Raw genomic sequence first — 24,483 nt, 5'->3', positions numbered from 1 at the left:
ATATCAATGATCATCAATGACGCGGATCCTCTCACGATTCCGTTGACGGCATATGTGCACTGCACTGTGATGTGCGACGGAGCCTGATATAAGCGATCCGCAAAAGCGCCCATCGCTCTTCCAACCTTCAAATGACATTGCCTGTACTTGTTCTCGGAGATAGCGGCTATTTCCTACGGTCCACGGGGCGCCGAGCCTGCTGTAAGCGTTCGAAAGTTCGTCCCTAGCGCATGCATGGAAGCGACACGGAGAGCGTAGTACGTAGCGATGCCATTGAGGGCGTCAGCTTGAGGTATCGTCCATCCAGAATAGGGGCAAGACTCTGTGTCTATTTCGGACCCAGCAGGCCCCTTCCAGAGAGCTGATCCCAAAGGGGTGCACAAGGACATGCTGGGAGACCTCCGCGACCTGTGCGACGCTTACAGGCAGGCATCCGACTCCCAATGCTGGAAAAACGCCGCTGACGCCGTTTAACTTCGTGCGGCAACGTTTCATGGTCGACGTGTGCATGGGTAAACTGAAGTAGATAGCAGATGGCTGTTCAAAGAACGCTCGGAGGCGTCTATGAGTAGGTATATGCATACGCCCTGATTGTGAAATGTTGTACTTCATTTTATTGATCATAATGGTAACCTTTGCCCTGCAGTAAGCCCCTGGGACGCTTGCTGACGTGGGCGCTATTCGAAGAACCCGCTGTACTGCTTCCAGCTGCACACAAAACCGAACTGTGTTGTATATGGAATGCGGAAGCGTCTGTGTACTCAAAGATGGCTCTTTCCTAACCGTTGACGCTTTGCACTCTTACATGTGTGGGGAGGATGCGTTTCAATTGGCGGAGACAAAGCATGCCTTTTATCGAGCGCTGCTCGGGCGTCTCAAGATGGGTTTTCCTGTTCCAGGGCGAGATACGAGCTCTTACGTTTCTATCGGTCGTCCTGGGGGCGCGAACAGAACGGAAGCGACGTAATGAAGGAAAAGGCACCAGCTTGAAAGCATGCTACTCGTGTTTCCTTCCGGAAAGGGTGTGCTCGCTTCCGACACTTGTCCATCGACAAGTTCTCGGCAGCGATTATTGTTGGGTCTCTCCATGTTATACCAAGGACGCGGTTCTGACCATGTTTTCTTCTCACAGCGACTTCGTTCAGACAGGAAAGCACCTGGCGCCAAGCACTCCGGTATGCAGCGTCCACGACTGGGACTTTCACCGCTCGTCGCTCTGAATGTTTACAGGCCCGCAGTTTACGCTCTCAGAGCCGAAGCGGTGTAAATTTCACACCAGAACCATGAATATTGTAAAACTTGTTCTGGAATTCAACCCAGTGCAGTCGAAGCGCGTGCAGGAATGCGGAAAGCGACTCCATGAGCATGAGAACGCCAACTGTGAGACCGAACCACAGCACGAATCCAATCATGGTAGCAATCACATTTTCGGTAGCCAGCGCAGTATACAGAATTTTCTGAAGAAAGACGTCCGTGAGCTCCGCGTGTGCGAGTGATAGCGCCCAGAGACGCAGGTAAGACGCGGTGTTTGAAATTGCACCGAGGACGAACTCGATTGTATGAATCATGTTATTCACAAAGATTTCCGCAAAATTGCCCACCGACTCGTGAGGCTCTGCCTTCCTGCTCTCCGCCTCTGAACTATTCAAGTTCGCCGGAGCGTCACGTCGATCCCCATTGTGTAGTGGCGTGTATGCATGAGGTCGTTGCGTCCGCATCCGACGTCGAAGTACGAGCGGCTTTGCAAGGAGCATCCACGGGACCGTGACGATGGCGATAGCGAGCAACACAAGCTGAACCACATGTTGGCCTGGGAAAAGACGCAGGCTTCGTGGCAGTGACCCAGGCGACATAAACATGGCAATGAGCACCGCCTTGAGGTCAGGCGGTGACGAAGCTCCCGGCGCATTCCAGTCTGTTGACCATTTCAGGAAGATGAGAAGAAGCAGATAGCCAAAAATAGCTAAAAAGAACAGAATCTGCGGCACAAACACATGCCAGATATCAAGCGACTGCGCAAAGTATCTCGCATTGCTGTACGATAAGATGATACCCAGGGTCATCTGCGCGACCGCGAAGCCGATACTCATTTTCATTTTGAAGGAGTTCAGCATTGTCAGACTATTCTCGGCTATTTTCCAGGCGGGGTCAAAGCCAAACGGATAGGTTCTCTTGGGCGGCATTCCCAACTTGGGCTGCTCGCAGTGATCGATCCCACAAGCGACCGCGGAACCGTCTACCCACTTCCAAGTGGAGCCGAATAGATTGATCGGCACACCAAAGCACTCATTGTAAATCAAACCGGTAAACATCGAGAATACACCCATCATAAGGATCAGATATCGGCCATCGTACATGGTTTGCAGGAGATCTCCAAGCTTGCGATAACGCCACTGACGCTCACGGAAGACGACGTAGAGCGCCGCGACCGTCATGAGCATGCCGTGCCCAACATCGCCAAACATGATTGCGAACAGAAAAGGGAAAGTCGCGATGGACCACGGAGCCGGATTCATTTCCTTGTAGGCAGCAATACCGTACGCCTCGACGATATCCTGCCAAACCGCAGTGAAGCGATTGCATCGGAAGAAAGTAGGAGGCGCTTCATCCGTAGCGCACTCTTCCATGATGGAAGGCGCCTGGGCATTCGAGCGGATATCGCCGATATGAATAGCTGCGCGGGCCTCTTCGATCTCCGCTCGGGGGCACCAACACTCGCCTACGAAAACCCGTTCGGAGACGTCGTAATTCAGCTTATCGAGTGTGAAGTAGATTGCTTTCTCTTTGGCAACTTTCTCGGTCCAGAATGTTACGTTTGTAGCTACCTCACCGAGTACATCAGCTCGTTGTCTTTGTGTTGTCTCAATGATAGCCTCTAGCTCCTGTCTCCGGATTACTAATTCCGTTTTCAGGCGATCACGTTCACCAGTTGAGTCGGGGAATGGATAGCGCGTTGCGCCGAACCCTTCGCAGATGCGGGTGAGCTTCGATCGCAAATGCTGACCCGGAAAAAACAGAACAAATACCGTCTTCGCCACAGACTCATTTCGCTCTATATCAAAGATGGGTTCAGGTATTGATACCCATCTCAGAAAGCAGTTCCCTCGCGAGACACGGAATACCATTCGGGAGAATGCTTCCAGATGCTTCGCCGCTATGGTACCCGCGAACACATTAAGCACTGCGTTCACAGGCGTGTAACCCTGGCCTTGACCTCGTTCAACGCGCTGTCCTGCGGATTCGGAATCATCCGGGGGTCCGCGACGTTCCGAGATGACGTCTTCACCTGTTAGAACGTTGGATTCCAAAAGCGGCAGTGTCCCGTACTGTGACACTGATATGCGTTGTGTTCTGGCCTCCGAAAAAATGGCTTCTCCGAGCTCCAAAACGTAACCGTGCTCACGAATGGTAATCAGCTCACTCTGCAGCGCGTCCCAGTGAAGGTTCATTTCCTCAAGATCCGCTTCAAGTCTCCGGAGCTGCCCATTAAGATCCTCCAACGTCACGGTGTCCGTTGCTTGTACGCGGCTGTACCCAGGTCCAGCTTCGATCAGCTGTTGTGATTGCGCAGCCAAGGTTGTAAACGTCTTCTCGCTTGGCAAATATTTATTTGCTTGTTCGGAAAGAAACCGAAGTTTCCGCTGTAGTTCATCGCACAGCTTGAGCTCAGCGGCGAACGTTCGCTGCAGTGCCGAGGTGTTCGCGTTTAGGTCCCGAAACTCTACAAGACCCCGGCGTCCAAGTTCTTCCACACAGTCATGTGCGGCTGTTCTTTGAAAATAGACGCGGAGTAGAACAATATCCTCAGAACGAAACATTTATCCGTGTAGCACTGGCTTCCGGAGACTTGCGGTGTGCGCGAGCACTTCCGATCTGCGTCGTAAAAGCGCTAGACTTGTCCTCAAGAACCCAGAACACTATCAAGCGTTAGACGTGTTTACGTGCTGGTAGAGCCCAGCAACCACAGTGTCAGACGCAAGAACAACACACACAAGCCGATGCTCTGTATCACACGCACTGTTCCAAGTACAAAGGCAAAAGTATTCTGCATCGATACAGGCGGCCTGTTTGCCCATCCATAGCGCAGCGCTGCGCTCGGATGTGCGCTCACCAGTTCCCAGCGGATCTCAGATGTGAGTTTTTTGACGTTTGGTGACTGTTCTACACACACCGTGTTGTGCTATATCAGGTGCTGATACGAAGGAAGGTAGGTGAACAGCGGTGGTCTTCATTAACTTGCAGATCGAGAGTTTGTGCATTTCAAGGTGCGCCGCGGAGGTAACGTTGGCACCGCAGCGCTCAGGGCGGTCGCCTCGAGAGCTGGCACCGAACGACGGCCGCGTCTTACCAGTGGCGCGAGGTCGTTGTAAATGGGCTTCGACATCACCAGTACACGGCCTGCAGCATATGGGCGGCTTCAAAGATAGCGGAGCTGCAGGCGCGTGCGAAAGGTCACGCAAGAAGCCCCGTCTCGTTGCGTAGCTGGTTGCGCGCTCACGCCTCAATCAAGTGTTGTGACATTTCAGTTTTCGGGGACTCTGGTGATGGATAGAGGTACGCAGATCGAGAGAATATGCCAAAATGACGCAAATGGGCGTGTGCCAGCAGTTTGCGCTGAGCAGCAGCGACGCTGCAAACTAGCCGCTGCGTTCGTTGCAGCTTTGAGCACTCCGTACCGCTCTCAAGCACAAGCGATGCACTGAGGAATCTTTGGCTGTCCACAGCACAAGTCCAGTAGCACAGTCTCGCCGTTTGGCATACAAAGCGATGCAGCCGTTGTTTTGCGTGTCATCGTTTCCAAGCGGGGCACCTGCGGAATGCTGTGCGATATCTTGGGGAGAACGGTGTTCTGGAGAGTGGATCTGCGTATAGAGGCGGTTTTTGAGGAACAATGAGCATGGTTATTGAATCTGTCTATCATTTAGATCCTGTTTCGAGACTTGTATTACATGTGGCGAAGATCCTTAGCAGCACCTGGACGGCATGTCCGCCTGAGCCGACGCATACAGCACGCTGCGTAGCTGAACTCGTGCGAGGCCTCAACTTGAATTTCCCATGGATTTGGAGCTGAGCCTCAAAAGACAGTCCCTCAGCGAGAACACGAGTCACAGCTCTGCGATTCAAAGGAGCGATACGGGTTTGAACCAAATCAAAGCACCAGAGAGATCGTTGCGGACAATCGCATCACCTGTATCAGCAGTTCTAACCGGCTCCAAGACGCATGTGCTGCCCCCGAGCTTAACTGCGACATCGGACTCATCAGCGTGCTCCGCTACGCTTTGAATTTTCAGCCCGACGCCAATGATTGCCTTGTAAACTTCTGAAAACCAATTTTTTTCCAGACAGTCGATGAATCATCCAATCTGCACGGTTCTAAAGAATACACAACCTGACCGAGGTCCAGCAGCAGCTGCAGACAACTCGTGAAGTCAGACGCTCCCGTCATGGTCCCTGCAGACCGAACTTGTCGCTACCCGAGCGCCTAGACGCTAGGGGCCCGTGCAGTGCACGATCCAGACCTCTAGACGCAAATAGCACCCTACGAAGGACATATCAGTCTATCGTCCCTGACGAAGGCAATTGCTACTGCTGCGCATTCCAACCAATCCAGTATAGGACAAGCGATGCACACGTAACTTGGCCAAAGATATACAAGCACCAGAAACAATGCCTTTATCTTCGTTCGGAATCATCATCGAAAGAAGCAAGCAGGAATCACCATGCTGCCTGTAGGTCCTTCGAGAAAACATGAAGCGAAGACGCGCTTCATGCGTCATGCTTCGGAATCCAAGCACTCGACACGACGTTCCTCAAGGCTCCCTCATCGATGCCGGATCGCTGCCGATAGTCAACGCGTAGACTGTAGGAGTTGTTCAGCGTACACGTGTCCGCTGCGCGACCTCCCGCGCATGCGTATGCGTGCGCGCGTGCGCGCGTGCGATCTGATCGACGCGTGTCTGATGCACGTGAAATGCGCGCTCTGCTTTCACATGCAGCGCCTGCTGCATAGGCTGCTTCAGCGATTGACAGATATTCTACCTGCACCGTAAAACATACGTTTGCTCCTTCGCCTGGTATCCCGGAGGTTTGGATTCTTTTTGAAAGCTCTGTTGGTTTCAAGAGGCGTTTGTCCCTGAGACTTGCTGAATTATTTCTGTTCAAGAGAGGGAGCGACACGTATCAGCACGCTCTCGCTGGCGCTGTGGTGAAACTCGTACCGAACGTCGCGTGCAGCGTTGTTACTCCGGTGAAAGTCACGAAAGCTGGGGGCTCATGTTCGTAGAAACATTTAGTTTGCTGTCGCGTCCGCGGCTGCGCGTGTACTGCCAAAGCCCTCGTCGTCCTGTGCAGCCGGGGCTCTCCAGCGTGGCCCCGGCGCGAACGCTGAACGGAGTGTTGAGGCGGCTTGTGGCATCCTTGGCAGCGTCTCCTGAAGAAAAAGAGCCTGGTGAGAACGGTCCGCGTAACAGTGGGGACTCTTCTGGAGAAATGGCGGTCATCAGCCGAAAAAAGTGGCCTCGAGACAATCGCGACAAACTGCCTTTTGATGTTTACGTCACGACGCCTCCGCCGTACTACCTCGGGCAGTTCAAGCTCGATCCTCGTGTCCATAACGGAGATATTCTCGAGTTCCAGAATCATGCCTACGTGATTAAGCGAACGCGGCTGCATTACTATTATCGGAACGGTGAGTTCCGCGTCGGTCGAAAGTCCGTAGACGTGAACACAGTTGCGCGTTCTCACATTAACAGTTTCCTTGACCGCATATATTCCCGTTCGAACGTTCACCGATCTCCGTAGTCGTATGCTGGGATTGAAGTTTCCAAGGCGTCCACGCTGTGCAAGATGGTCGCAAGCTGTCCTGCATGCTCCGGGTATTTTCCGTTGAGTATGTCGCTAGGCACCATGTCGGAACATATGTGTTAGCGGCCGCCGCAGAACCGCACTCTGTGACGTTGAGGTCAAAGCGTCGGGCGCGCGTTCAGATAACGCGGTCCTGCGAAACGTTCGATTCTTTCGATGGTTCCACATTATCGAGCAATACCTCATCGATGAAAGCATTCGTCATGATGCGGTTAGGGTCCAACATCCTATGCGCGCGTCCAAAGTTGTCCAATGGATACTTCTCCCGAACTCTTTTCAAAATGAAGTTTTTGTATCGGAGTGCGTCCTCTGATCCCATATACGATGGACTGGGGATTTCAATCTTGGCCCAGTGCTCGGCGGCATCGTACGCTTCCCATAACTTTGCACATAGGTGCCGGTATCGCCAGAATTCCCTGGTTATACTTTGACGCGCAGCCTCATCATCTGTCGGTAAATACATGATAATCCCAACCCACGAGTAAACGTCTTGATCCGGCGGGAGCGTATCCGGTCCCCGGTAGACAGGACTCATCAGAGATCCGCTTCCCGAGGTCCAGCGCTGTTCGATTGGTGCCGGTGCTGGTATTTGGTGATCTTGAATGAGGCGCAACAGCTTCGTCATGTATTCGAGATCACGACGCTGGCCAAGCGGTGCATGAAAAGCGACTTCACTTACCCATTGGTGGCCGCCACAGTCAAAGCCCAGAATTCTATCGCTCCAATCGATGCGTATGCCTTCACTGCGTTTCCAAAACGCTGCCTCGGCCTGATTCACTCGCCGAATCCACTCGGTATTCAAGGGGTCTCTCGCAATCAGGTAGTCCCGCATCTCCGCAAAAGACATTCTCTGTACTTCTTGTGGCGACAGTCTGTTTCCAGCGCTCGCGAGTAACAACTCACGCAATGGTGCCAGTTTGTAATCGTTCGTAAGGTGCTGCATATCCGCACTGTTTGGCGCAGAGGCACGTTCTAGCGGGTCCGAGTAGACAACGACCACAGAGTCCGTGTACGGTATCCACATATAGCGCACATGCTGGTGTTGACTTAGTAACTCTTCATGCCTATCTCGCAGCTCTTCGTGCGTCATCACCTTTGTGTATTCGACGAGTTTGTGTGCTGCGGTGGCTTGAAGAGTGACCTCGGTCACAACGCCGAAGGCACCGAGGCCAACACGCAACAATCCGAACAACGGATGACCGCTGCTTATTTCTATCGAGCCTACGGCAGGTGTCGCTATCCGGAATGATACCACCTGTTCATCGACAGGAGGGATACGGATCCCCGTCCCGTGTGCACCCACCTGAAAAAAGCCACCCACTTGCTGTTCTGAAATGGAAGCGAAGTTCTGTAGGACGAGGCCTCTCTTGCGAAGCTCATTCGTCACTTGCGCGATTCGCGCACCCGATTGCACGCGTACTTGAGCCTTTTTCTCATCTATCCATAAAATCTTATCCAGAAGAGCCAAGCTTACCATGCCGCCCGCCTCGAAGGCCAACGCGTTTGGCGACAGTGCGCTGCCAAGCGGTCTCAGTTTCTCCGACTTTGCGTGGCGATCCGCAACAAGCTGTTCAACTTGATCAACGCTTTCTGGTACGAACAGAGCGTTTGTATGGACTGCGTGGGTTGCCGACCAGTTCAACAACGTGACAGCGTCTGCTGCGCTTTCCTCGATGCCGTGCACCGCTGGGGCTTCGCTGTGCACCGGTACGGGCGAAAGCGCTGCTCCGACTAGTGCAGCACTCGTACCGAAGAGCAGAGCCCCTCTCCGTAGGAGAGACAGCACCATAAAAGACTAGCGCAATAGCAGAATTCACCTGTAGGGAGGGCGACTCGCGAACCGGTACGTTTTCGCAGCTCCACAGTACACGGCGGTGTCTGCAGTGCCCCGAACGACATGCCCCGAGCCGCCACCGCTCCATCGACAACACCTGCCGGTGTTGAACGTGCAGTCGATATGCGAAGCGCTCTGCTTTTTGTTTATGGCAAGTGACTTGCCTCCGTTGTGGACTCCTTCGAAAACCCTATCCAAGAGGCCTTCTTCTGGGCACAGTCAGCACGCCAGCGGTGAACAAGAACCCCACGAGACTGGTTGGCGTGCGAACGCTGAAAGCGAGCCGTCCTCGAAGGGGCCTGCGGACTCGCGGGCTCTTCAGTGGCGGTTGGCGCTTGCTGAGGCCTGTGCGGAGCTCCTCGAGTCCAGTCTCGAGAGTTTGCGACACGCTTATGCTGAATACTTGCAGCATGGAGATCTCGGGGCGCCAGTCCAGGGTCGCTCCAGAAACACGGTACCGTCGAGGGCTCGTCTCCTCGAGGACCTGGGCTTGAACGCACCGCGCGACTTTGTAGACTACGTTCTTATGCGCACCCTGCGCGAACGGGATGCCTTGGCTATGCAGAACTCGCGCTCCTGGACGTTCAACCTGATGGACCGCTCTGGTGAAGGTCGAGCGTACCTTGCCGAGTTCGTTCGGTATGCGCCTCTGATGACCCCGGTGGCGGATAGTGCTGTTGTGGAGCTCGTCTTTCAGACGCTGTCAGAGGCAAGCTCAAAGGCAGCCACAGATTCTATGTACGGTGGAGACAAGACGGGAAAGTTTACAGAAAGGCAAAACGTCTCTTTGGAGCAACGTGACATGGATTTCACGTCCGGTACGTTGACCGAGGGCGAACCTTCGGAGGCGCATGTAAGCTTCGCAGTCTGGGATGAATTCTTAATCGCACTGGGCAAGATTTTCTCCAAAACAAAGCCCGAATGGACTGAGGCGAAACGCCTTTTCGGAATCGACCACGCCGAACCACTGGTCAAGGCCGGAGCCGCTTTTGATCACTCTGGCACGATACCGATCTTCGGAAAATTGTTTCTCTCGGAGCGATACCTCTGTTTCGCAGCGAGCCTCGGCTGGGGGCACTTCTTGGTCCCACTCTCAATGATCCGAGAAGTGAAATCCACTGAGTTGCCGGTTTTGCGACGCGATGCTGTCGTGATCAGTTTCACCGTGCCGAAGAACCTTGAGAAGAATGTCAACGGTCCATTCTCGAAGCTGCTACCCACTGGAGCGATCGACAAAGGTTTGGTGCTCTCGTTTAACGAGTTTCGTTCAACACGTCTCCGGGATGCGTGGGTGATGTACATTCGCGAGATGGTCGCCGCCCATGTAGCGAGCAAGCAACATCACGTCGATCACCTTGATGCAAACATCGTGATGAGCGTAGACGAAACGAGCTCGAGTGTCCGGCTTCGACAAGCTCTGGATCTGGCAGAGACGACGCGATTCGCAGAGGAGGCAAGCCCTGGAGTTACGCAGCAGCGGGGCCAGCGCCTCTCGCGGATGCGTGACTGCTCGCCGAACGCATCACTCGCGGCTTCGACTACAGCGCAGACCGCAGGCGTTAAAGTGCCAGCGTCAAGCTTCGAGGCAATCGTTCAGTGTCCAACTCCGGCATTTGCACGCATCGCTAGGTTGAATATTTTGCGTAGCAGGGCACTGAAACGTGTATTAAGCGGACGTCTACCGCGTTCGTTATTCATCTTTAGTGTTGCATCTGAAGCGGACGTGGTCGTCGAACACCACCCCATGTCTGTTGATGACTTGCGCGGCCGCGAGCTCAGACGAGCTGCATTTCGGAAATACGTTGATGCTGCTCATCGCATTACAGCCGGTGAACGCTCCTGGTGGTTTGTTCGAGCAATGCAACGGGTGAACATGAATATGGAGGCAAATCGGCGGAGGCAAGGCGATCGCGACACTGAAACCCTGGACATAGTTTCACTGGGCAACCAGATCTCGACCTTCATAGAGCTGGTGGCCCCCATAGGCTGCATGCTCGATGCTGTTTGCTATGTGATTCGCTGGGACCGACCGGCGGTGTCCGCTGCAATCTTCCTCTTTCTGCTTTTCGTTGTGCTGCTGGACGCTGTGACGTACCTGATACCGCTGGCGATTCTTGGTTACTGCGGCCTTCTTTTATCGGTCAGGAAGGCTGTGCAGAATCCAAAACATGAATCGTTGTCCGAATCTTCGAAAATGAAGGCCTCGTACCTCAGCGGCTTCTTTGTGCGTATCCATCACGGGCTAGTAGCGACGCAAGTCTGGTTGCAGCACATGAACAGACACTTGGAAAAGTTCGAGAGCATCCATCTGTGGCGGGATCCCGCACGAACCCGCCAGTACATCTATGGGCTTGTGGTGAGCGCTCTACTGATCGCCGTCGTGCCCTTTCGGTGGATTTTTGCCGCCCTTGTGATCTACCTCTTTACGCTCCAGTTTCGAGATCCCGAGCGACAGGATTTCATTGATCGATGGTATGCATCGGTGCCGGGGCGTCCGTCTTGCACCTAGAATGCGCTGTATGCTCTGTTCGATATGGATGGATCGAACTGACCCTGTTTGTATTTCTGGTGCGTCCGATACTGTAAAATGAACAGAATGCGCCCACTGGCTTCCGTATAGCGCAAATGGATCGAGCACTGCAGACGCGTGCGCCTTTACCCCTGCTCGACGGAGTTTGTGGCTCATATGTTTGGTCCACGATGCAAGGGCGCCGCTTCTTGTCCATCATTTCAGGTGATGTATAGAAGGGTCCGCCCGCTGACTCGAAGCGCGGGTATGCGATCTTCTGCCGCCATCGCTTGCCTGAAGCGACGACTGCCTCCATGTCGCTGGTGGAGCGGAGAGCAGCAGTGCGGGAGCGCACCCCGCCAGGCAGGACGACTCCGTTCTTGGTTAGCGAAAGTGCCGGCAAACTCCAGCGATGATCCAAGTGCCTCAATTTGACTTGAAGCATTGGCCCGTAAATTGTGTTAGGAAAAGGATCTTTTCTGGTCTTTTTCGCATAGCAACCTGGCAAACATATGGCATGACATGAAATGGCATTCGCTGGACAGCATGCCGGTGCACCAGCGTATCGGACGGTAAACAGCGATGAGGCGAGGCGCATAAATCCTCCATAAACTGCGCCAATATTCTTGGGTCTTTTAGCGGAAGACTGTCTAACCAATGAGTCGCTTTTCAGGGTCTTTGTACGGAGTTTAACTTTTTCAGAAGATCCTCGTTTACTTTCGCTTGCATGCTTCTCCAAACACTCCAAAACTATACGCGCACTTTTGGGTACACCTGGCGAACGCTGCAAAGCCTGGGCTGGCAAGGTGCCTCGCTGTTCAGCGCCTCGCAGGAAAGGAGAGAGAAATCCGCCAGCTCTGTGCCTGCTGATCGACTGCACCCGTCGCAGGTTCTGGCCGTCAGGGTGCGCTGCACCCGCGGCCTCTATCTTGCAGCCGTTCCAGGCCCTGAGCTAGGCAGGGACGAACGCTGCCTCCGCGCGCTGAAAAGACAGCGTGGTGCGGTGAACTCCACGGTTTTGCTGCTGCACTTGCCTGAGGTTGCCGAAGGGCCTTGGAAGCTCACCGACCTCCAAGGGAGAATCCTTCGCATAGAGGCCGCCGTGGAAAGCACCGTGCCGCAGGGTGCCAACGACGATGAGGCCGCCTGCCCCCAACACCTATCCGTCGCTTTTGAGGCTGGCGGGACGGACGCGCAGCGAGCGGTCGTATATATTCGTGTAGGAGCACGTTACCTTTCAGCGAATCCTAGGTCTGGGAGCGTGGTGGCAGACAAAGTGCATGCAAAACGCTGGGAATGCTTCCAGTTGGAGCTCCTTCCAACGTTTGGAATCGAGCGTTCCTTGACGCTTACCTGCCGATTCGCGGCATTTATCCGCACAAGGAACTATTATGGAAGGGATACAGGATGGTTATGGTGCGGAGTGCTCTTCACTGGACAACTTGTCGCGCTGCCGTGGCATCATGAACATCGCGCGAAGCGCAGTTCTCAGAGTGTCCAACCGTCGCCATTCTTCTTTGAATACGCAGACATGTCCCGAACCGCACTGATTCGAGATGTCTCTGGTCGATATTTGCTCGCGACACATGATTGCGGTAAGCATGTGATTGCGCATTCAAATCTACCACATGCTGCGGAGTACTTTGTGGTGCGTGCATACCCACGCAATATCATTCAACTCGAATCCCGATGGGGCTTCCTTTGCGCAGACCAGTCGCGGATGGGACCAAGCGGCTTTTTCAGCGTCCGATGTGATCGCAAGCAGGCTGGCCCATGGGAGACTTTTCAGATCATTCCCGTGATGTACACGGGATCATTAGCGGATTGGTGGCAATCTCAATTGGAGCTCGAGGATGCGGCGTCTGAGCGGAGGTTGCAAACTCTGGATTCGCTGGAGATCGACACGGTGATTGAGCTCAGCGAAGGGACGCATCGCAGAGTACGCGCCTCCGCCTCTGTGCCTGGTGTCAGCGAATCCGTCGCCTTTCAAACCGTTACAGATTATGAACATTATGGCAAGTTTTGCCGAGGCGTCGAGCAATGTCGAATCGTCGAGAGTCACCAGGGTGAGCACGGGCGCATCTCTCTGATTCGCACCACGCAGTCACGGTCGCTGTGGATTTTCACGGTGAAAGCGAAAATGCTGCTGCGAGCAGAGGAATACCCCAGCCGCGGAGCTGTGAATTTCGTGTTCATCAGCGGCCAAGGCGTGCGTCGGTATGCTGCCAACTGGGAAATACGACCAGTGTCCGAGGTTGGCGCTGCTGCTACTGCTGCTGCTGCTGCTGCTGCTCCACAGCAGCAGCAACGGCCGGCTTGTTACATGTCTCTGACGATAGACTTTCAACCTGTTGTATATATTCCGAAAAAGTGGCTCGATGCGATGGCCGTCAACGCGGCACGGGACGCGTTCAAAGATATGATGTTGGAAAGCAGCGCACGGATGCGTGCACGCAACTGACACGTAACTGCGTTTACCCGCGCTGCGTCAGAGGTTCGCTCGCTAGAAATGCATTGTCTTTAGGAAGGTTGTGCGTCAAGCAGAACGCACCGATGCCGCATATTCTGCACAGCGAAGAGGTCAGCGTTAGTGGGAGCTCTCTCACGCGAAAGGATCGGTTCATCGGCCGGTGACTCAGTGCGCCATAACGCACACAAAGTGCCGGCGTTGGAAGCTGCGTTATATACAGGCCCTTGAAGAGTGTATTGTTTTTTGGATGCTCGTGCTCGTATACTCAGCACCATCGAATTACCGAGCATTAGTATCATCAGCTAATTCCCCTGGGAGATTCTTTCACGGTGCATGTGTGCGGCGTTCCAGGCGTGCAGCTGGATTGCTGAACCGTTCCACACCAGTGCCGTACTGGAGGTGAGAATCCACTGCACTCTCCGGGCTACAGTTGTTTTTCACTGCAAGTCTGCAGCATTGAAGCACAACGCCCACATTTAGTGCTAAAGAATTCACTCGATAAAATGCTCGAAACAAAACTACTGCACGCTCTGGAAGCACGAGATATATTCGGATGCCTACCGAGGCGCAGAGCCTCGGTGCTGAAGGTGCTTGCGCGTATGGTCGCGGTTGGCATCATGCGATGACAAGCAACGCCTCTTCGACTGTCTCGTTATCTGACGTTCAGTCAGCGAACTGTACACCATCGCGTGCATCACTCTCTGTTTAACGCTCATTTTTTGTTTACCTCATGCAGCGAGCACCCGCGCTCGTGATGCGTGAAAGTCGTCATGAATGCATCACTGGAAATCTCGAAGCATTGACTCATACACTCGTTGTGCGCTCCCATCGGACGGACAGAAGTGCTCGCCCTTGCGTGACAGAGTAGGTGCAGCGTCATGGACTACAACTGAAGGACGCGAAAGATAGATTATTTCCATTTCGAACGATGCAAGGAATTCGGTGAATGCATGCATCTTGACTGCGGACCTCAGAGAGCTCCGGCAGCCTAGCACGGGCGCATGAACTCCTGGCGAAGCTCGTCTGCGTACGCCATTTGGACGCTCGTGTACTCTGTCTGGATGAAGCGTGCATCGCATCTCCTCCGCCTGAGACGGAGCTAAGGGTGTCGACAGGCGTCCTGACACCATCATTTTAGTAGGTGGTATGCGACCTGGGGTGTTTTATGCCCGACTGTTTACAATAGCATACAATAGAAACGTTGACCAGCTTTGGATGCTTGCCGTTGACGATGCCTACCTCTCCATCTGTCTTGCGCAGTTGAACATGGCCTCCGATACGCAATGCAGACCGGGCTTGCCGACTTCGAGCAGGCACATGCAGAACGATACGCCGTGCGTCTCAATCGTTCGTGTAAAGTGATCTCCATTTCCTTACCGTAAACGGAAAGTCTTGAAGGAGTCCCGCCACTGAAATATCTGAATTCGTTCGAATGTTGCATCCTTGCTCGCAGAGACGAAATACATCTCACTACATGGGCCTTCCATATCATGAGCGTCTAGGGTGATATCATGGTCCCTGATGTGTCGAATTCGGATTGCGTCGAATAGACGCTAAAGGAGACACGGGCGCCCGGACTCTGCGAAGCAAGTCTGCTTTGCTCGAGAGGTCTCTATCCGCGGAAACTTGGCAGCGCAAGATGCAAGACACGCCCGCATCGCTTCTCAACTCTTCTTTGGACACGACGTGCGTCAATCCGCGGTCGACAGCAACACGATACGCTTGGGTGATCTGCAGCGACTCTGGCTGTCGTTGCGACCTCTGTTCCGAGCTCGCCACCATTTCTACCTTTTCAGGCGCCAGCTCGTCATTCGTATCTATCTGCACACCAGGAATCCCTTCCATGAGTGCCAATTTTTCTGCGCAAATTAGGTGAGGCTGTCACGCCTACAGGTTGTGCTTGATGAAGCGCTCTTGATCGACCGGCATATGATTTTCTAGGTTGTTTGATATTCGTTGGCACCTGAGCTGTTGACGTTCTGACCATCAACGTCGCCCATCGACGTGTCAAAGTATGTTTGGCAGCGTTTCCGCACATCCATGATTCATTCGATCTGGTCGGGTTGCATCTTCTGTCCCAAGCATCAGGTGTGTCGTCGCTCGAATGTTCGATCAAAATTTCCACAGGAAAATGGACAGCTGGCAGGTCTACGTCCGTTACTTTTACAACCCGTTGCTCAACGACTTGCATCAAGTCGAAAGATGCGTCACAATTGTCACCCTAGACAGATGGAACGCTACGATGAACGGCAACCTGCACTTCAGTTTTCGGAAGTTTCACCCGGTTCATACGTTCTGCTAAGCAGGATTTTCCAGTTGCGTATCAAACTCATGTTTCCGCTCCAAGAGAATGTGCTTCCTGATCTTTCTGGTGATCTTTTCGGGAAGATCTCGCTCTTCTTTCTCCGTTGCTCTCTGCTGCTTCAAATTGTCATAGCGTGTTCACATGGATGCTGTCGTTATACTCTATATTCGTTTTGTTCTTCCGGATTCGTACGCACTGGTTAGATGGAGCGAATCCAGCTCATCTTTCTGCATACGTATTTTCTAATCCACAAGTAGCTTTCCGTCGCGCGCATACCGCCGGATCCGAGTGCGTTTTCTCGCTCTTTCTCGTTTGCGAGCCAGCAAGCAACACGGCAGTTCAAGGCTCGTGAATAGAGTACAGAACGAGTTGTCGAACAACTTCGGTTTGATCACTGCGAACGGCTCGTGTACTGACCCGTGAGCTTAGGCTAGCGATACAGCAGCTCAAGGCCAATCGCAGTTGCATGCTCATTGACCGCTTCTGAGTTATAGACAGCGACGTTGTCCGGCAGCAAGACAGAGTTATTTGGGAAGGGGAAGCCACGAGGTGTTTCAACGAAGAATGAGATGTTGAGCAAACTTTACCGTCTGGCGCTTTAAAGGCGACCACACGTTTGAATCGCTGATATGCCTGATATTGTCGTTATGCTCTGTTGTCTGTGCCGGATGAACAACTGTTTGCCCCTCTTCGAGAACCCACTCAGAGGTCTAGCATGTCGTCCGAATAAATTCTCATCGATGGCGACGAGCATCCTTCCCTGACGTAACACACCGTCGCATTTCGGAGCGAAATCGGTAGTTTTTTGTGCAATGCAAGACAATCCCCCGTAGAGGCGTGCTTTTTTCTTTTTGTGAATCCGTGTCTCTTCACCGCGATTGAAATCCATGCTGGGGAAACCTGAAACCGCCTGGCTTCTGTTGTGGTACTCCCCATTGCATCTATGGAGAGGAGTGGGCCGACGACATGACATTCGCGTTGACAGCGTTTTACAAGTAGGGTTTAGGGTTCTGATGCACAGGCTTAGACATCGAGACTGGTGTTCATCCGTTTGCTGACCATACAAAGACTGACTTGTACAAGTTGGCCCGTTTTTCACAAGCGAGCAGTCACAGCATAAACTCTTTCCGCGACCTTCCTCCGATCTACGAGATACATTTCTTCTATTGAATATCGATGAGGAGGACAATCAGGTGCAAATACGCATGCTGGTGCAGGTGTTCCGGAACTCGCCGCTATGCTGGTAGCTGCGCTTCACGAAAGCCACGCGCTCCATGAAAGCTGAGGAATCGAGCGAGCTACATACCATTCTATTTGCAAGAGTAAATGGGCTCGGTAGTGTGTATGCAGAAGCTGACCTTGCGCGTCCAGACGCAACTGATCAATCTATTGCCGAGCGGCGACAATGTAGCTAGACTCCTCTGCGATCATTCCATATCGCGATATGGACACGATGGCTGTAGCGGAAGCCGAGGCGCAGACACCAAGGGATGACTCGTTCTCTGGCAGCAAGTGCGAGCGATTCGCTTGTCGTGCCTTGCGGCATGAGCCAGACGCGGGTCCTCGGTAACTGCAGTTCATTCACAATCATTTCCACTTCAGCGAGGTCTTCTTCGCGATCAACAACGAACTTGAAGATTGATTGGTGCGGAAGCTGGGTCGCGTAGTAATGGAGTATATCCCATCGCAATCGCTGTTTTGCTGACTGAAGCGAATTCGCTAGCTTAGGTGAAACATTGAAGTGGATTCGCTGTTTCGCTTCGTGATCGACATCAAGCAGGACCTGCGGCATGATCGTGCCGTTCGTTTCGAATTCGACTCTCAGCTCGAGATCCTGTACGAGATGCTTCACGAGCGGTCGTAGAGGTTTTAGATGCAGAAGTGGCTCACCCCCAGTGACCACTACAGCATCTGCTCGCGTTCCTTCCCGGGCGAGCTCGATGCATCTGCAAACTTCCTCTATAGAGAGCCGTCGCAGCTCCTTGTGTCTATCAAAAACTGTACAGAAGTTGGCTTTCTGCGACGCAAGCGGCTGCTCCTGCTGCTGACTTGAACCGGGTGTTGTGGCACTGCCGTCACGGGCGCGACTACGGGACTGCAGCCGGGCTAGGCGCTGCTCGCTAAATAACCAAGTGTATTTCGTGTCACACCAGATGCATTCTAAGTTGCATAAACCGAGGCGTAGAAAAATCGAAGGTGAACCGCAAAAGGGACCCTCGCCCTGGATCGACGCAAATATCTCGGAAACGAGCAAACTGGCGTGCTCAGCGGTTCGCTGTGGAGGACTTTCGGCTTCTTGACAAGTCGCCCGGCTCCAAGAGTCATGTTCAGTTGCAACGGCATCATCAGCAGCGCCGGTCTCTGCTTTCGGTTTGACTGCAGTTGCCAGCTCGCAACGAGACCAGCGTTGCAGCAGCAGCAGCGGCAACAGTCGTCGTTGTCGATTCAGAAAGCTTAAACCTTGAACTGCACTGCTCAACATTTTTGTGCCACGGTAGCGCTTGTTTGGGCAAGCTGTTCATACTCGTCTGCCGCGAGGTCTTGCTTTTCCAGAGTTTGCCTGCCCAACGCTCGGCGCGGCACGATAGAGCGCAACCTAACAAAGATACGTCGCTGAACGTCCAGCAGTTGCAAACTTCGACCGCGCGCACGAGCAGGATCGCTTCACTGCCTTCGCGCGAGCAGTGTTCGTACGAGAGTTTTGGCTACCGCGGGACGTACGCCTTCATACCGTTCATGGTTCATGCACGAGCATCCTATGCGTCTGATATGCTGTGCCTGGAACATGATGATGGATGCGAAACTTTACACTGTCTTCGTCTTAGAACGGTGCTGGTCACGAATTTCAGCTTCAGCTTGTGAGGCAGCGTCGTTTCTGCTACAAGTGAGGTATCCTGCTTCAGGGTCATTTGTCGGATCCGTGGTGTTGCCTTACCGATGAACCATCGAATTCACCGCGAGGCTCTTTGACAACTTTCTGTTTTCAGATCGCTTTTCGGAAATACCCATGTTTTAAAAAAGTTTTCTCCCGATAATCGATCGAATGAAGAGGTGCTGGAGGCACGTAAAGAAGGACATTCACCGGGGGCGCTGCTATTCATGCCTTTGCGAAAGCATTCTGCCGTGAGGATAGAGCGCTCCCCCAAAATCCGAGGTCGTCAACGGATCTATGTTGCACAAGCACGCGAGTGTGCACATACTCATGTATACTCGTTTGCGTTCGAGAGTGCAAATGTGCACGTGTATATGAATGTGTGAACGCGAGCGACTGCATCGCGTGTCAGTTTTATGCGAATGCAGCATGCACGAACGCAACAGAGGTCCACGGAGCACGCTTTTCACGGTACGCAGAACGCTAGACTTATGTACGAAGCGAAGCCGGACGTCGATCCCGGATTCATCAATCCCCTCTGCACCGTAACAAGACTGACCCGCTTACCAACAAGCCTATTTTCGTGGCTAATTTGTAAAAACCATTCTGAAGATCGTCAAGTCGCCGCGCGTGCGTACCCTGTGGACTGCCCGTAAGAAGCTCAGAGGACTGGTTCTAGCCAGACAAACGCTTAGCTGCACGCTGCCAGTCTCAGTTCGATGTAGGCAACGGTGTCCATGACGGGATGCGCGGATAGCGAGCTGCTGACTCGAGCACCTCTTTGATCGAGGTCAACCTCGTTCCCCGCAACATTTCTCGGGCATCGTTCCACAAGTAAAAGCATCTCTCTGCCTGCTCGATGGAGCGCTGCTCGAGCGACAGAATCCTTTCCTCCTCCTCCCTGATTCCATCTAGAGTCTTGGCCAGATTTTCTACTTGCCGGAGCTCCAGTACGAACCTGTCGACACAGAGTCTCAGCGCCCGCTCTTCGTTTTCGAGAAGCTCCACGGAGCTTCCTAGGTCTGAGGCTGCTTTTGAGTCACAAACTCCCTCAGTGATGCTCTCTGAATTCTGCAGTTCAAGACCCAATAGCGCAAGGTTCTGGAAGAGTCTCTGGCAGGCCACTTCACACCGCTCAAGTTGGGTAACGACAGCGCCTTTTACAGTCAGGTCATGCAGTTCGCCGGTATCCATCAGGTTCAAGTCACGCAGTTGCGCTGCCTTTAATCTATCCGAGACAGTGCGAGAGCAGATGCCGCCAGGTCGACTTGCTCGAGTTTGTTACCGTGCGTAGGAGCTTGGACCCCGTGCGGGGCTTGTCCGAGACGAGAGGGTAGAGGTATGTGTAGACTCCGCTGCGCACGGTGAATCGCTACCCCAAGGTTCCAAGCTATCGATCGAAGACTCTTGAGAGGCACTATTGAGAAAGACTCTCATTCGAAAACGACCCGGTACGCGCTACCAGCGCAAACTCATTTGTCAGTGAAACGAAAAATGTTCCACGGCCACATAGGGTAGATAGGTATCCACCCGGCAGGCGTCTCCCGGCCGTTTACGACCGGCCCGCTGCGATCGGTTTCAAATGCTTCTCGTAGAGTGCCACCTTAAGAGGTTGCCCGACAAAGTTGGCTCTCGTTAGCTCGGGATATCTCTTCTCCAATACAGCACGTCGTCTGATATTGATAGCGGCGTTAAAGTCTGGGTTCACGAAGTCAGTGCGTTTGTTACCGTTGGTAGAGCTCACCTATGCAAGGAGTCCTCCAACTCGCGCCCTCTGAGCCATTTGATGCTCCGTCAGCTCTCCGTGCTTTTTTATATCCTCAGGGCTCCACGGGCACTTTTCCATCTCGACTCTCGGAGGTGGACATCCCAGTTCATGATCCACATACGATGTTCGGAGCTCATCTACCGGTATCGTGACAAAACATCGTGCGCACTCCTTGTACGCTCTCGTCGACGGGGCGGGTACACACCCTTTTCCGGGTGCCCAGCGCCCAGTTCCGTATGCTAGTATGAGCCTTTGACTCTTGTCCTCCATGAGGGCAATCAACTGTTTGAAAAATTTCGCGAACGCGCGCTGCTTCCCTCTGTGCGGATTCATTCGCAGACGAGCCCATCGCGGTTCTGTTTGCTATTTCCACAGCTCCTCGTCACGAGCAGCTTGATATTCCATGAATTCACGAAAGAAATGAAAGTTCGATCCACGACTCGCGAAATTGCTCATAGCTTCCAGGTGCGCGCTCACTCCTGCATTCCATGTCTCACTTTCCTTCCTTGCATTCATTATTCCCGATTATCGGCAATTTTTCGCTCTCAAGTACTTTGGAAGTCGCATGTCATTGTGGCGTAAGTTGCCGTCGATACCGTCTTCCGCACGCTTGGGTGCTGCGATGGGTACGATATTCGTGTTCCCGGGTCCGCGCCAACGGCACAGTCGTCCTCCTGCGCCTCCTGTTTCGTACTGCCAGCCTCTTTGTTTTCTTCATGCTTCGCCAAGGGCGAAGCCGATGACGGAACTGGGCGATCCGCCTTCAAGCGCCGATAGTCTCCACACACGGCTACTCCATCGCTTTCGATCATCCCAGTGAATAACTTTTTCTTGCTGGTGTTGAGGCGCTTGAAATCGAAGATATTCATCCGGTAGATTTTCCCGTCTCCGCGGGTGAACTTCTCCCTGCTTGCATTGAACTCGGGACTGATCTCCTTCATGATGGTATAAAGGATTGTGGAGTCGATTGTCACAACGCGTGACTTGACGTAGCATAACGGAACGATATTGAGGCGCCTCCCCGGAACCGCAGCCTTGCGTCTCTCCGACTGCGCATTTTCCCCTACTCAGCTCCATGTCGGCTTTGCGTTCGAGTTCTCGGTCAAAAAACACGAAATTGCGCAGGATTAGGGGATAACATCTTTCTTCATCTTTTTTCCTATCTGATATCTTTTCTTGTAGGTTGACAAGCCCCAAGACTGCACGGTGCTCAATAATAGCCGCACGGATTACAGAAGCTTCATTCTTTCTCTTGCGTGATGTCTTCTTGTGGAAGAATTCGATCTCCTGTTCATGCTGTCGATCATTCGTGATGCCACGGATGATGACTCGTATCCCTTTGCGAGAGAGGCCCGGGTACAGCGCAATGACGGCGCGTACCATGAAGCGTTTCAGGTTCATGTTCATATGCTTTCTCAGGTTCGTAGGGTAATTCAACGCCCCGTAGGTGTAAACACCCGAGTCATCCCTGTATCGAGTGCCGTTGAGGCGGTATTTGGCGTAATTTTCATGGAGGCCATGCACCCGCTCATTTCACCTCGACGTTTCCCCGGTGGCAAGCGTCAGGTGGCCGATGAAGGTTACGTTGGAAATTTCCTCTGGAAACTCGATTGTTTCCGCGTGCGTTATGTCGCGATACACTTTCGTTACCACATACATCAGTCTTGGAGCGGCCTTTATCATACTTATGCGGTACGACTCGACACGGTTTCTGACGTCCGCTTGCATCGTTTGCTCATACGGATCCTTGACATGTACAAGAAGACAGGCGTCCACGACCGTCTCGTCGTACTCTCATCTTTCGAGCAGCTTTTGACGCAGGGCCTCCTGCCTCTGCCTCTTCATGCTGTCTTGTTCCTCTTCGCTCAACACTGCTTTTCGTTTTTCTGCGGCAGCCGGCGAAATCAGGCTTCCAGAAGTCTCCAATTCCATTCGCAGAACTTTTTATTTCTTCAAATGAACCCACATCGAGCACGTCTGCAATGAACCGCGGAAGAGCATTTGATTCCACGCACCTGGCGATGGAACACAATTGAGTTTAGAGGATAGAAATGCACAGATATCGTATACCCCGACGATCGCCATTCATTCACGCCTCAAGCGCCCGCATGCGCGCATTGCATTCACGTGACGTGTCCAGCGTATCGAATGAACAATTTTGGGCTGTGCTCGCATGCTTGACGCAACCGCATGGCGTATCGAGTGGAGTTTCTCGTGCGTTGGTGCATCCCGTACGCGAGCTCAGCAACGATCGCTCGATCGTTTCTACGCTGATCTGAGCGCTCTTTGTGCGCTGCCCGTAACTGACGTGCAATCTCGTATCAATGCGTCATTTTTCTTGGAACCAGAATTGAGCCTACGAGTGTATAAGCACTTGCGTGTAGGAGAGTGGAACTTAGAAAGTAGCAACCAATGATTTTTTCGCGGTATTTTGCAGTTGCACTCACCATATGGGCTATTGTTGTAGTTTCATTGAGTGCAAGCTCCGCCAGAGCTGCACGGTGTCTTTATGACTGCGGTTCCAGTCGACTGGGGCTGTTCAGCCTGAAAGTGGTCCCCGATACAGCCTGTGAGACGGAGTGTTACTGCGGCGCCTTATGCCCCTCTTCGGCACTCTGCGTGTCGACGTGCACGATTGCTGCCTATAATAGCTCTTTTGCGCTGCAGCCGCTGCAGACGCTGGAGTCAATCACTGTCCCGGCCGGAACTTATAAGCTCTATACCACGCCGATCTCCGCGACGAACTGTACGCCGGAAATCGTCGTTCGCCACAAGTTTTCTGCACCGGGTACAGTTCCGAGTGGAAACGTGCTCGTTGATGGTGTCTCCTGCGCTGCGTTCAACATGACCGCAGCAGGGCCCGTTGGTTTTCCGTTCGTGTTGAGCAGCGGGGTCGTTGATTTCGAAAACTCAACAAACTCGGCGCTTGGCATCCTGCCGTCAAATTGTTACCCTGGTAACAGGGAAACCGCATTCACAATTGATCCGATCCAGAACGGTACCCAGCTGTACGGCGCATTCATCTATACGTTGTTTGTGAGGAGTGCAGGACCACCAGGCCATTGCGTCTATAAGATGGAATGAGGCGAGCGAGCAGCAGTTTCGAATACAACGACACCAGGGAATGTCGCTGGTGCGGATATCTGGTACAAGAGAAGATGGTCATGGAGCCAGGTTGCCCTGTATTAGATGGGAACGTAAAGAGCATGGCGATACTCAGATTGTGCTGTGACTCATTCAGTTCGGACAGGCCGGTGCACTTGTAAAGCATCCGATATGAAAACAAATATCCGAAGAGTGCCTCACTGGGGCACAACCACTGTTGCACAGCTGCGAACTGCAGCTTCCTCAGCTGGATGGAGTTGAAGCATCTTCAGTCTGCAGTGACGGAAAGTGCGCCTCAAGTTCGATAACGATTCCAATGAGGTTGCTGTGCTGCATCTTATCGGCTAGGGCCTGTTCCAATGCCTTCGATGCCAGAAAGTGATCAGCTCGGAGAGGCACGGGTTCAGGGGCCCAAACCCTGTTCGACCGTTCAGAGCGCAACGAGTTGCATCACGACACCTTGGGACCGCTGAGCGCCACCGGCAACGCCTCCGTTTCTCAGTCACGACAAGCGGGAGCTAATCTTAAGCCTTCGAGAAATATTGAGAATATCCAGGCAGGCACTTAAGTTGTCTCGTGCGAGATACGTACAAGATTAATTCGAAAAGTGAACTGCGTGCTCTGTTCTCCGTCACTCGATTTCGTCCCAAATTATCCATAAATGTCAAATTTCTACGCCCGAAGTACAGCGATACCGACATACGGATTCATACGAAGGTCCAGGATACTCGGTCGTCTATCTGATGTGGCTCCGAA

General features: G+C 53.1%; 7 protein-coding genes across 7 annotated transcripts, besides 4 other annotated features; 3 read left to right on the top strand and 4 right to left on the bottom strand.

Moving 5' to 3' along the window:
• Positions 1–1,247: 1,247 nt before the first annotated feature.
• Positions 1,248–3,818, bottom strand: CYME_CMD095C (V-type ATPase V0 subunit a; the record flags this gene model as incomplete). Its single annotated transcript, XM_005535398.1, has 1 exon — positions 1,248–3,818. The coding sequence occupies one exon, from the start codon at positions 3,816–3,818 to the stop codon at positions 1,248–1,250; it is 2,571 nt and encodes an 856-aa protein (XP_005535455.1).
• A 317-nt stretch (positions 3,819–4,135) lies between these two features.
• Positions 4,136–5,226: a sequence feature (possible transcribed region).
• A 1,047-nt stretch (positions 5,227–6,273) lies between these two features.
• CYME_CMD094C (hypothetical protein) lies at positions 6,274–6,801 on the top strand (the record flags this gene model as incomplete). Its single annotated transcript, XM_005535397.1, has 1 exon — positions 6,274–6,801. The coding sequence occupies one exon, from the start codon at positions 6,274–6,276 to the stop codon at positions 6,799–6,801; it is 528 nt and encodes a 175-aa protein (XP_005535454.1).
• Positions 6,802–6,982: 181 nt separating this feature from the next.
• On the bottom strand, positions 6,983–8,653 carry CYME_CMD093C (L-Galactono-1,4-lactone dehydrogenase; the record flags this gene model as incomplete). Its single annotated transcript, XM_005535396.1, has 1 exon — positions 6,983–8,653. One exon carries the CDS (start codon positions 8,651–8,653, stop codon positions 6,983–6,985), a length of 1,671 nt encoding a protein of 556 aa, XP_005535453.1.
• A 193-nt stretch (positions 8,654–8,846) lies between these two features.
• On the top strand, positions 8,847–11,207 carry CYME_CMD092C (hypothetical protein, conserved; the record flags this gene model as incomplete). The annotated part of the gene is made up of 1 exon (XM_005535395.1): positions 8,847–11,207. One exon carries the CDS (start codon positions 8,847–8,849, stop codon positions 11,205–11,207), a length of 2,361 nt encoding a protein of 786 aa, XP_005535452.1.
• A 727-nt stretch (positions 11,208–11,934) lies between these two features.
• CYME_CMD091C (hypothetical protein) lies at positions 11,935–13,668 on the top strand (the record flags this gene model as incomplete). Its single annotated transcript, XM_005535394.1, has 1 exon — positions 11,935–13,668. One exon carries the CDS (start codon positions 11,935–11,937, stop codon positions 13,666–13,668), a length of 1,734 nt encoding a protein of 577 aa, XP_005535451.1.
• A 3,725-nt stretch (positions 13,669–17,393) lies between these two features.
• On the bottom strand, positions 17,394–18,464 carry CYME_CMD090C (hypothetical protein, conserved; the record flags this gene model as incomplete). Its single annotated transcript, XM_005535393.1, has 1 exon — positions 17,394–18,464. One exon carries the CDS (start codon positions 18,462–18,464, stop codon positions 17,394–17,396), a length of 1,071 nt encoding a protein of 356 aa, XP_005535450.1.
• Positions 18,465–18,771: 307 nt separating this feature from the next.
• Positions 18,772–18,885: a sequence feature (possible transcribed region).
• Positions 18,886–19,565: 680 nt separating this feature from the next.
• Positions 19,566–20,048, bottom strand: CYME_CMD088C (hypothetical protein; the record flags this gene model as incomplete). The annotated part of the gene is made up of 1 exon (XM_005535392.1): positions 19,566–20,048. One exon carries the CDS (start codon positions 20,046–20,048, stop codon positions 19,566–19,568), a length of 483 nt encoding a protein of 160 aa, XP_005535449.1.
• Positions 20,049–20,445: 397 nt separating this feature from the next.
• Positions 20,446–22,608: a sequence feature (possible transcribed region).
• Positions 20,601–22,240: a sequence feature (repetitive element).
• Positions 22,609–24,483: the final 1,875 nt, after the last annotated feature.

Source organism: Cyanidioschyzon merolae, chromosome 4 (genome assembly GCF_000091205.1).
Source record: "Cyanidioschyzon merolae strain 10D DNA, chromosome 4, complete genome".
Taxonomy (NCBI): domain Eukaryota; phylum Rhodophyta; class Bangiophyceae; order Cyanidiales; family Cyanidiaceae; genus Cyanidioschyzon; species Cyanidioschyzon merolae.
The sequence above is the reverse complement of the archived record's forward strand: the minus strand, read 5'-3'. Positions and strand labels throughout refer to the sequence as shown.